The sequence below is a fragment of the Amblyomma americanum genome, chromosome 4, assembly GCF_052857255.1.
Source record: "Amblyomma americanum isolate KBUSLIRL-KWMA chromosome 4, ASM5285725v1, whole genome shotgun sequence".
Classification (NCBI taxonomy): domain Eukaryota; kingdom Metazoa; phylum Arthropoda; class Arachnida; order Ixodida; family Ixodidae; genus Amblyomma; species Amblyomma americanum.
This window is the reverse complement of record NC_135500.1, coordinates 177399405-177410609: the sequence shown is the minus strand read 5'-3', so window position 1 is coordinate 177410609 and position 11205 is coordinate 177399405. Positions and strand designations below refer to the sequence as shown.

General features: G+C 47.5%; 1 protein-coding gene across 1 annotated transcript; it reads left to right on the top strand.

Moving 5' to 3' along the window:
• Positions 1 to 1899: 1899 nt before the first annotated feature.
• Positions 1900 to 9404, top strand: LOC144128750 (basal cell adhesion molecule-like). The gene is made up of 6 exons (XM_077662407.1): positions 1900 to 2014; positions 2514 to 2731; positions 3888 to 4023; positions 5071 to 5264; positions 6322 to 6457; positions 8825 to 9404. Exons 1-6 carry the CDS (start codon positions 1948 to 1950, stop codon positions 9289 to 9291), a joined length of 1218 nt encoding a protein of 405 aa, XP_077518533.1. The 5' UTR covers positions 1900 to 1947; the 3' UTR covers positions 9292 to 9404.
• Positions 9405 to 11205: the final 1801 nt, after the last annotated feature.

Here is an 11205-nt window from a genome sequence, read left to right as displayed (position 1 = left end):
TTTGCTGCACTCCGTCCTAAATCTATCCGGGTACACATGGCTTAGGACAGCTGGATTAGGGAGAGTTTTTGTTTGAAGTTGTCTCCACAGTACCTCCTGTTCTTTGTTTAGGCTTTTATGCGGAGCAGGGAAGGTTAGCCTTTCTAGCCTGTAATACTGAGTGATCTCAAAGATTGAGGGCCTTTTGTGCAACATTTTTTTCTGGGCCACGAGTGTGAGTATGTTAGAGCTTTTGAACCTGGCAACAATACGCCAAATAGCAGGGTACACAAGGTTGCCAAGAAGGAGAATCCTGATACCCGCTAAATCTGAGAGCGAACAGGGTCTAGACAGAAAGCCGGATCTATTGGTCACGTAGTCACTGCTTTATTTCTAGGATAACGCACTTGTTCCTTATATCAAACAGGAATATTCTCGGACGCTGAAACGCTGTTCAGGTTTGTGCGCTCCACTGGCACAAGGAAAAACGCTGTGTGCAGATCATTCGACGAGAGATTACTCGAATATTTGCCTTCATATCACTACGGGATGCAAAGAAAGCATCAGTTGAAGAAATTAACAGTAGATACGCGCCTTCGGTGTGTACTACACCATCTGAAATGCTAAGAGTACTACGCTTAAATTGCTTGTACATTGTTTACAGCTGCACAGCACGTGTCATTTTCCATCTGGCTACGTTGCCAGGCTCAAACTTCGTTTTGTCGCCGGATTTAGCAGCAAGCGGTTTAGTAGCTGGCAATCTCAAATAGTCGGCTCATCGCCGCGCTCATTGCATATTAAGGCGAAAGCGTTTAATGGTTCATGCTCGCGACCCTGTCCGTCCGTCTGTCCATCCGCTACGCTCTTCAGCAACTCGATAAGAAAAAAACCTTTGTGGACGATGGGATTCGAACCACCATCATTCCGTTCGGCAGCCGACCTTGCTAACAAATACGCTACTTCGTTTTTTTATTTTTCTTTATTGCTTGGAAATAGTCCTGCCAACGCATATGTAGTTCTCCTTGTCTAGGATGCTGGATAGTGTTTGCGGAAAGGCGTCGTATCAGACGAATGCCTCCCAAACGCTCTTCAGTGTCTCCAGCATTTAAGATTCACAAACAGTTGTGTACTTAATTAACATCTTAACGACACATCAGTGACACAGACAGCAACACCGCGCTAAAGGCTTTCGCCTCACCGCACTTTATTTCAACAAAGTTCCCCCCTGAATTGTTTTTAAATGTGTGGGATGAGTGCGCAGCTTTCTCTTTAGAGCATGCACATTAACCCTATGTCCACACCTTTTCCCTCACCAACAGGACTAGCACTGTCCGGTGTCCAACAGAGGAACGCGGGAGGTCTCGGTTAATACGTTGATACCACGACATCGACATCATCTGCCGCAGGATGAATCTAGTGTACAAACCTTCATGTAAAAGACTCCACTGCTAACAAGCTGTCGGGACAGACAGACTGTTGTGTTGTCTCTTTAACACGCCCAGTGTTTACCAGCAGTGTTGTTTTAACATAGGCGCAAAAACTAACTCAGACTCTAGCACAACCGCGCCGCCCCAGATTGCAGTGCAAGTGAGCCGTTCGCGCCCGTTTTCTTGAGCAATTAAGCCTCGAGGCACGCCATAAGCAGCGTCTTCGAGGCTACATTGCGAGCCAGATGGAAGAAAGAAAAATTAAGACGAGATGCAGCTTTTCATGCACGCTCCGCGTCATCCTTGAGCCGCGACCATTTCTCGTTCCCACGCGCTTGGCGCTGCGCAGTATGTCTGACAAACATCGCGGTGCCGAGTGATCTCCGGTGTTGCGCGTGCGATTGCATCGAGGACGCGTCACCCAAGGCGTCGACGTTGTGCCCACGACGGGTGCTGCTCCTGTTATAAATAAAGCCAGCCATGCTGTCGCTCTCGCAGACTGCCTCTTCAACTCGGAGACTGGAACCTCTTCTCGAACAAAATGGCCGAACCTCCACCAGGCCGGCACCGTCCCATCTTCGCCATTGTCTTCGTCTGGCTTGCAGCATGTGCGTGTGTGCTACCACTACAAGTATTCAACGAGTTGGTGCTTGAATACAGCGGCTTTATTTTAGCATAGCGGGATAAATTAGCGCGATAGCATTACTCTAGGGGCCTTTGAAAACCGAAAAAAAAAGTCTAATACAGTCCACTTTCGACGACTCCAACCCGAAGGAAATCGAAACTTTATTCGAATGAAGGAGATCTTTTCAATGCACATTATTTGAAGTATACCGGTAACTAATCGAATTTTAATTGACAAGGTTATACAATATAAAAACTCACCTGCGTAAGAACAAAACTGTATAAAAAGCATTGGCGTTACTCTTATATCGCATTCTGGACATCGATTACAATATGGTATGATTAAAATGGCAGAAAATAATCATGGCTCACCTGTATAATTGCGCGTGCATCCGAACGTAACTATTCATGAACGAACTTTCAGGTAGATTAGCTCACACGAGTGGTGCGGAAGCGAGCACGTGCTAATCGGCCTCTCCACAGGTACGACGAGTCCAGCTCAAGCCCTGAGGATGATCGAAGTGAATGTCCCGTCGAGGCCCACCCGAGGGTCCACCGTGAAGCTGGAGTGCCTCTACGACCTGGAGAACGACCCCCTGTATAGCGTCAAGTGGTACAAGGACCAGCAGGAGTTCTTCCGCTTTTCGCCCGGGGACAGACCGGCCAAGAGAGTGTTCAAAGTCAAGGGGCTTACCGTGAACGTAAGCGCACCTTCCGCCATTCGCAGTACACCGTCGCATTGTTTCCTTTTTTTTAGCAAATACGCTGTCCTGCGTCCTGTTATTGAGAGGAGGTTAATCACTGATGTCACGAACAGAGCATGGTCACATACTGTGAAGTGGAAAAGAAGTTTTTCTGGTCTGAAAGACACGCTTATGCAACCAAGTTAATTCGTGGCTACCATTTTCAAATTCCTTAGGCAAAAGAAGTTCTGATTTCAAAAGCTCCGTCAGTCAGAGGGGCAAAAAGCGCCGGACGTTCCCCTTTTACCCAAGAATAATTCTCAAGAATATTCAGTAAACAGCAGCTCACTCGTTTCAGATAAGTGTGTGCGAACAAAAGTTCTTGTGCGGCCACTTGTCGACACGGGAGAAGGGAACGAGTGACCTCTATAAGTTTCCTTGGTATCATGGGGTATGACCGTATTGCGTCTTCTCTTCATTTTATGGAACAGCTACTAAGCCAGCGCTTTACCGAAAAATACGTCATGCAGTATATCGGTATCAAAACACAATTAAAAAAAAATGTTCCTTAACTAAAATAAATTGCGCCAGTTCTTGCCAATTTGGGCCGGAGAGAACTTAACACACAAAGCCAGTAATTCCTGTAGTCAGCTCTATCAAGTGCGGAGTATAACGACAGGAAAAAGCTCTAAAGTAAGGCTGCTGAACCACAAATAGAACATCGCTGCTAAAAAAAAAAAGTTCTAAATATCGATCGCAGGTTAAATGTTGCAACCAATGTTAGTTTTTGCGAAGATATTTTCTCGGAAATATTTTCACTCTCTGTCAGCCAAAACTGTTTTCTCAAAAGATTCAGCCAAAACTCAGTGCCAGTGAACTGTTCCGGAACCTCGGCCCAGAATGAAATCACGAAGTTTTGCCCATTAACGAAATTAACGCTTTTGAATAAACAACATTCAAGTGACATCTGTTCTCTATGAAGATTGAAAATTTTGTACGACGGGCTCGCGAACAGAAACAGTGTAAGTAACAATTTATGGGAGACAGCAAAGCGCCTCGAGTGAAACTCAGTGGTTCCGAAACAGAACAGCGAATTCGGTGCACCTCACAATCGCTTCAAGTATCTATTCGGGATCAGTCATCACGTATTTCCAACTACGAAATGTCTTTTCAGCTAGCAGAAAGCAGCGAATCTTCAGTAGTTCTGAACAACGTACAGCACAGCGCCTCCGGAAGGTACACCTGTGAGGTATCCGCCGACGCACCGTCATTCGCCGTGGTGTCAGACGAAGGAGATCTCCGCGTTACGGGTAAGCTCTATACTGCGTCCCACGTACAGTCTTGGTCAAAACTGTTCGGGCCATATAGTTTAAGGTGCACACTGCACCCAGATATAATTGGGGACAAGTTTTGAATGGTTCAAGTTTAACGGGGACAAAGACGTTCCGCTTCGTTCCAGTGTATTTTTTGGGAAAGAGAAACGCGCAGGCAAACTGTGTGGTGCCTCGTACTTTTTTATAAAGGTTTTAAGAATATGTTCATCTTCACTTGGATATTTACTTCGAAAGCCTTTCTTCTCGCCTCTCTGGACTACTACTTGATTTCTTATTGTCCAGGTCTGTACTGCAATAATAAAAGATCTGTGAAGTACAAGCACTTGAAATAATTATTGCCTCGCCCTAGGCGCGGTGTCCGCCGCCTCGAGATATAATCAGAATCCCATAGACATCCTGCGATTTCAAATGTGGACACATACAGGTTGTGTTCGCATTTAGAGTTCGTTTTTTTTTTTTTTTGGTCTCGTTTCATCGATTTTTGTAATTTCTTGACGAACCCTTAATAATAATAATAATAATAATTGTTTTTTTTGGGAAAGGAAATGGCGCATTATCTGTCTCATATATCGTTGGACACCTGAACCGCGCCGTAAGGGAAGGAATAAAGGAGGGAGTGAAAGAAGAAAGGAAGAAAGAGGTGCCGTAGTGCAGGGCTACGGAATAATTTCAATAAAAGCCGAGTTTGGGCGAGTTGGTTTTCCATGCTGAACGTAAAAGCGCAAAAAACAAGGACGAGAATAAGACACACAACACGAGAACGTAAAAGCGCAAAAAACAAGGACGAGAATAAGACACACAACACGAGCGCTCGTGTTGTGTGTCTTATTCTGGAATAATGGAATAATTTCGACCACCTGGTGTCTTTAACGTGCACTTACATCGCACCGCATGCGGGCGCCTTAGCGTTTTGCCTCCATAAAAACGCAGCTGCCGCGGTCGGGATCGAACCCGGAAACTCCGGATCAGTAGCCGAGCGCTCTAACCACTGAGCCACCGCGGCGGGTAACGAACCCTTCGCAGAACGACCGCTGGCGATGGAGCAACCTCCCGTCGGTGTCCTGGGTGGAGGTGTGCGCCTCAGCTGCCCGCACGACCTTGGTGAAGTGCCCCTGTACAGCTTCAAGTGGTACAAAGACGGCACGGAATTCTACCGGTTTGTGCCCCGCAGCAGGCCCTCCGGAAACATGTTCACCGTCGAAGGCGTGACCGTCGACGTAAGTTAGCTATCCTGCTATGTAACGGGCTCAGGGTAAATCTTAGCAGGCACCATCAGAGCACGTGCCAGTCAGCACGCACGCAATGAAATTTGACACATAATGAGGATGTGCAGTTGGAAAAACACTTTCATGGTTTGTTGTCAAGCCTGCGAGTCTTTGTACTAGCTTCCATTTCTTGCGAGAATAGCGTATTTTTGTGTTTAGTTCTACACAAACGTGATGGAATCTTGACGGGTTTTTGGAGAGCGTACAAGTTTTATTGAAAAGAAGAAAGGTTTTGTTGTGTTCTGTTGTGTTGTGTGTTGATTTGTGTGGTAAGTTGTGATGTGTTGTGTGCTGTGTTGTGTGTTGTGTTGTGCTGTGTGATGTGTGTTAATTTGAGTTGTGTGCTGTGTGTTGTTTTGTGTTGTGTGTTGTCTTGTGTTGTGTGTTGTCTTGTGTTGTGTTGTGTGTTGTCTTCTGTTGTCTTCTGTTGTGTTGTGTTTTGTTCTGTGTTGTGTTTAGTGGCGCATAAGCAACTAAGGCTACCATGCGCCAAGCTCAGAACGAAGAAAGGGGTCAATCCACCAGTTTCACGACAAAGAATTCTGCTGTCAAGCGGCAAAGGCGGAATTGGGGACCGGCACAGTCCGCTCCGGACGCACGTTGTTTGATCTCAACATCCGCATAGAACGAGAGCGCCAGCAAACACTCCGCATGTTGCATTCTGGCAGAACAATGTTCTCTCAACTTGGCTCTACGGTCACTATTTTAGTACACCAGAGTTTTTAAAATCTCTGTGGTAGCTTTCGGCGAATACAGAGGCTCAACAACTGGCAGGCTCCCTTTTGAGCCATAAGCATTAGCAGAGCTGTGCTGAGGAGGAAAGCACATGCACCATAGTGAGACACACAGCTTATTCTTTTTTATTACGCATCCACATGGTCCATGCTGCATGTGCCATAAGTGATACTCCCCCAAACTATTGTTATTGCGCATCACTGCTATACATTTAGGTGACACCGAAGCCGGTAGGGTGATATGCCCGTCACCCTTTCTTCCTCCCGTGGCGCAGATGCTGCAGTCCAACTACTCCTCCCTGCACCTGACGAACCTGACGGCGCTGAGTGCGGGCACCTACCGCTGCGAGGCCAGCTCCGACGCACCGCCTTTCCTCACGGTGCAGGACGAGAAGATGCTCACTGTCTCCGGTAAGCATACGGACAGCAGCCCCGTACCTTCTTGCCAGTGTGCGTGTCTACAGCACTGATTGGTCCCCCGGTCGATGACGTCAGGCACGTACTTGATGTGTGCCCATCTTCACTGCAGCCTGACATCCCAGACATATGCGAGCAAAGGTTGCGCCTCTTTCTTTGCCTTCATCCGTCGTTTTCTGCTGGGTGCTTCGTCCACTCGGGCGTGTCCCATGCCAACCGGAGTGGCGAACATTGTAGCTGGCGACGCTCGTGGACGCGGCAAATCAAATGGTGCACCATCTGCGCGACTGCACACTGTGTGACGCCCAAGAAGTGCACTCCGCCTCTTTCTATGTCGGCTATAGACAAATATTTGGTAAACAACATAGTATAGAACGTTTCGCAGATATAAAAGAGCGGCCCTTAGAGAGATATGGCATGATTTCAGTGACGGTGCTCTTTGTTTCCGCACGTGAGTGCACGCTTTGGCACTGCCCTAGCTTCGGCCTCTATCGTCAACACTATACACTACGTTCCAGTCACAAATTAACATATAATGCCTCAGAAAGTATTCATACTTACATGTATTTAAGTAATTTCGGCGCCAACTAAACCACAAGCAAAGTTTCAGCTTTAATATTATAGAACATCTGCCGCATCCTCGTGAGTGCAGTCTGACGCGATTTGAATGTGGTCAATTCAGCTTTAACCAAATCGGATTAAACGGCTGCAACACGGTTTATTCTCTGAAATAAATGCACGAGTTCAGCTAGCTGAAGCATTACAGTCAATAGTACTAAGTGCAGCATGCATGGGACAGCAGAATTTTTACGGCAGTGAGCTGCGGCGGTTCGCAGACGTTTTTCGCACTTAGAGCTCTGCGGAAAAGCTGATTGAAAGTTCCTAGTACAATGGTCTCTCCCAGGGAGACCCACACTGTGTAGTAATCCTCGTGCCCTGCATAAGCGACATTCACGCAATTCGACCGGCTTCAGTCTCAAGCCGTTCCTCATTGCGCATCATCCTAGCTTACTATTTGTGGAGAAACCGTTTGGGAAAACAGCTTGTTCACCAAAATCATAATTAAAATAAAATAAGTGTATTGTCGAAAGATCTTTTTTCTAAAACGAAAGCTCCATAAAGTGTCGTTACAGTGCTCGAAACCGCCTTTGCCATCTCTAAAGTCTTTTTCTTTTGGAATAAAGATGTCCCTGTCGCAGCTTGTAACATCTGTCTCAATAGCTGAAAAGCGACTTTTAAAATGAGAGTGCAGACTGCACCCTCAGAACCACGTCAAAGTGCTGATTTGGAACTCTTTATGAAAAAGGAGAATATTCTGCCGTTATAAAACAATGCACTCTTTAAAAGCATCCCTAAGAAGAGGACAGATGCAGTTGCAATGCGTATGGAAAAGTATATTAGCCTCTGACTGATGCTAAAAGGGAGGATTGTTTGGCCAGTTGGTTCAGTATTCAAGACTGAAAACGGCGCGAAAAGCATATTGCGTCACGTGCTTAGTGCTGCAGGATTCTCGCTTTTTCTCTACCCCGCTTACTTTCCTGCACAACCTACGCAATTTGTTGGGAGCCGAAAACACTACACGCACACCGCCTCGTCCCGCAATCTTTTTTATGTTGACTGCCAAAGCAAGGTGATCTGCGAAGTCCCTCTGTCATACGGTGCCACTTATGTTGGCCAGACTGGCCGTTGCTTAAATGACAGATTAAGAGAGCAAGATAATGATGTCAGAGTAGGCAGAGGGATCACACTCGCCAAGCATGTGACAACATGCAAATGCACTCCCCAGTTCAACAAAAGCAAAGTGCTGCGCACGCAAGCAAAAACACGAGAACTGTACGAAGCTGTCGTCATCCACATGAGAGGTGACAAGTGCTTGAGCATGCCGTCTCTTCGCTTATCGAGAAAAGAGATAGCCTTTCTAGATATTGGCCTGCAATAGTACCAATCTTATATCATGGTGTTCTTTTAGTTTATTTTATGTGTAATTCCTGTATATATTGCGCTTTCGCATGAAATACACTCAGTTATAAGTTCGGTGCTGTGTGTGTTGTTTCTCTCTATCTTGTCCCGTTTTTCGTGCCGTTTTCAGTCTTGAATTGCTCTCTCTCTCTACCACCTTCTCTCTCTCTCTATCTCGTGCTAACTTAAATGCAGTCGTAGCGTTCCGATGAGGTCTCTGCTTAATTTCACGAGGGAAAACAGCGCCTACACAGGACGAAGCGGAAAGACAGCAACGCAGTGTTGTTTGTCTTCTTCTGCTCCGTCCTGCGTGAATGCTGTTTTCATCTGCAGACCATGCATCCTTTAGCCCCGCTGTTCAACCTGTTATATGCGTTGTTCTCCCTTTTCGTCCTCGGCCAGAACTGCGAGAGATGAGGCCGCACATCAACACCGACCGGGACACGTACCAGGCGGGAGACACAGTGCGCCTCAACTGCACCTCGAGCCGTGCCAGGCCGGCCCCGAAGCTGGCGCTGTTCATCGACGACCGCCTCGTGGACGACACGGAGGCACAAGCGACGGTCGAAACCCACAGGGACGGCTTCCAGGCTGCGAACCTCGAGACGAGACTCGTGGTCGCCAATCTCCACGCGCGCGGGGGTGCTGTCCGCGTCAAATGCCACGCCAACTTCACGGGGCTCTACGAAGCCATGGGCCAGAAGTCCATTCCTGTGGTCGCTCAGCGATCCGGAGTGTACTCACCTCCCCAGCAACGCCAGCACCAGCACCAACGGCCACTGCACACTGTACCCGTGCCCACGCCGCAGGACGAATGCCTGGCCAAGGCTGTGGCTATCCTCACCAAGCTCTGGGCCTCTTACCTGTGAAACACGCTCCAGAAAGCAGTGCCGCCATTGTTTTTCCGGCAACTTGCAGGCAACGCAAATAAATATCATACCAGTAAGCAGCAATGAAGATATACCATAAATTATTGTGAACTCCCACATTGTGTAGTATCTTATACTTGATAGACACAGTGATCGGCATCCGCGCGTGATAACGCGTTTCATTCCTTCAACTCATAGAGGTTGTGCCTTGAAATTATAGAACAGAGCCACAAAGTAAGGCCGTCGACAACTCCGAGTACAGGTTTAAGCTCGCTAATACAGAAGCGGCGGATCACGTCATCGATCACAGCATGCATAGGGTGCCATCGTCAACAAGGTCGCAAGGGAGCTGCGAAAATACCCGGAGCCAGTATGCTAGCTGAAAACGCTAGGCAAACTAAAAGCTCAGTCAAGCTCACATGTGCCAAACGGCCAAGAAATCTGAACCGGCCGTTTTCTCCGTTTAAGTAGACATTACAGAACAGATCGGAGGACAAGATGACCTTGAATCTATTATTGTGATTGACTAAAGTATCGGCCATTTTGTATCTGTAGCTCACATAAGCCACTAGCGAAGTAAGCTAGGTAACACGCTTAAACGTTGTACAAAAATTGATATGCATTAAACTAAATTTGATGCTCAACAGTCTCGGAAGGGAACAACAGTTTACGACAGGCTGCGAGGTTCTTCAAGGGGTAAATGAATAAACATACTTTCCGAACCATCCGAACCACGAGAATGAAATGACTAGGATAATGAGAATGGGGCGCAGCGAATTTGGTTTGTAGTCTCAGACAAGGAATGGCAGTTTAACAGTATCCCTCAAGATAAAAGTGTAGAACAGCTGCATCTTACTGGTACTCGCCAAAGAGGCAAAAACGCTGAGGCAAACAAAAGGGTTCAGCTTAAATTGATGCCAACGCAGCGAGTTATTTAATAGAAAACTATAGGTGTAGCGTTACCAGACAAGAAGGAATCAGAGTGGATCAGGAAATAAACGTAAGTTAATGAGGTCCAAGGCGAAATCAAGAAGAGAACTTACATGGGCATGTAATGCGAAGGCGAGATAACCGATGGTCCTTACGGGTAGTGTACTGTATTCCAAGAGAAGGCAATGGCAGCACGGGCTACAGAAAGTTGGGGGGGGGGGGGGGGGGGGAATGAGATTAAGAAGGTTGCCGGGAAAAGGTGGCCGCAGGTGGCGGAGGACAAAATAAAGTTTCTCAGTCAGTCAGTCAGTCAGTCAGTCAGTCAGTCAGTCAGTCAGTCACTCAGTCACTCAGGTTAGCTTCGCCCGCTAACCCAAAACCCCAACGGGCGTTAGCGTTCTGTGCATGATCATTGCCGCCCAGTATTCCCCTATCCAGTTGTCCGACAGAATCACCCGATTCTAGAACTCTCTACTGCAACAGTATTTCGGCTATCGGCATCATTGGCACCCCGCCAGTATATATGAATGTCACGCAAGGACCTCATGCCGGCCGGCAAATCTGGGTGTGAATATGGTCCACAAACAATATTCGTGTGAATGTCAACAGCGCGGCACGCGCAGAAGCAAGCAACAATGTCGCGCTACAATACTGGCGGTCGCATCGAATGGCGGCCACTCGAGCGAGACCGTCCACGCCCCAGAGTGTAGCGGAGGAGGCTTTTATGTCAGCGCCTTTCGGCAGAGAAGCGCACTGCGCTGCTCTATCCTCACCGCCTTTTGTGCATTTTTTTTTATTGGATTGGAAAACGTTTATTATCGGCTTGAGTTATAAATGGGTCTGTTGATCTTGCTAGGTGGCCGTCAGTGGAGACTGGCGGCGACCTCTTCGGCTCTCGTCACCACCTGTACTTGGGTTTCCAGGCCGGAGCTGAGCAACAAGGTCTCCCACGGGCCCGGGAGCGCGAGCCTCTTGAGCGATATT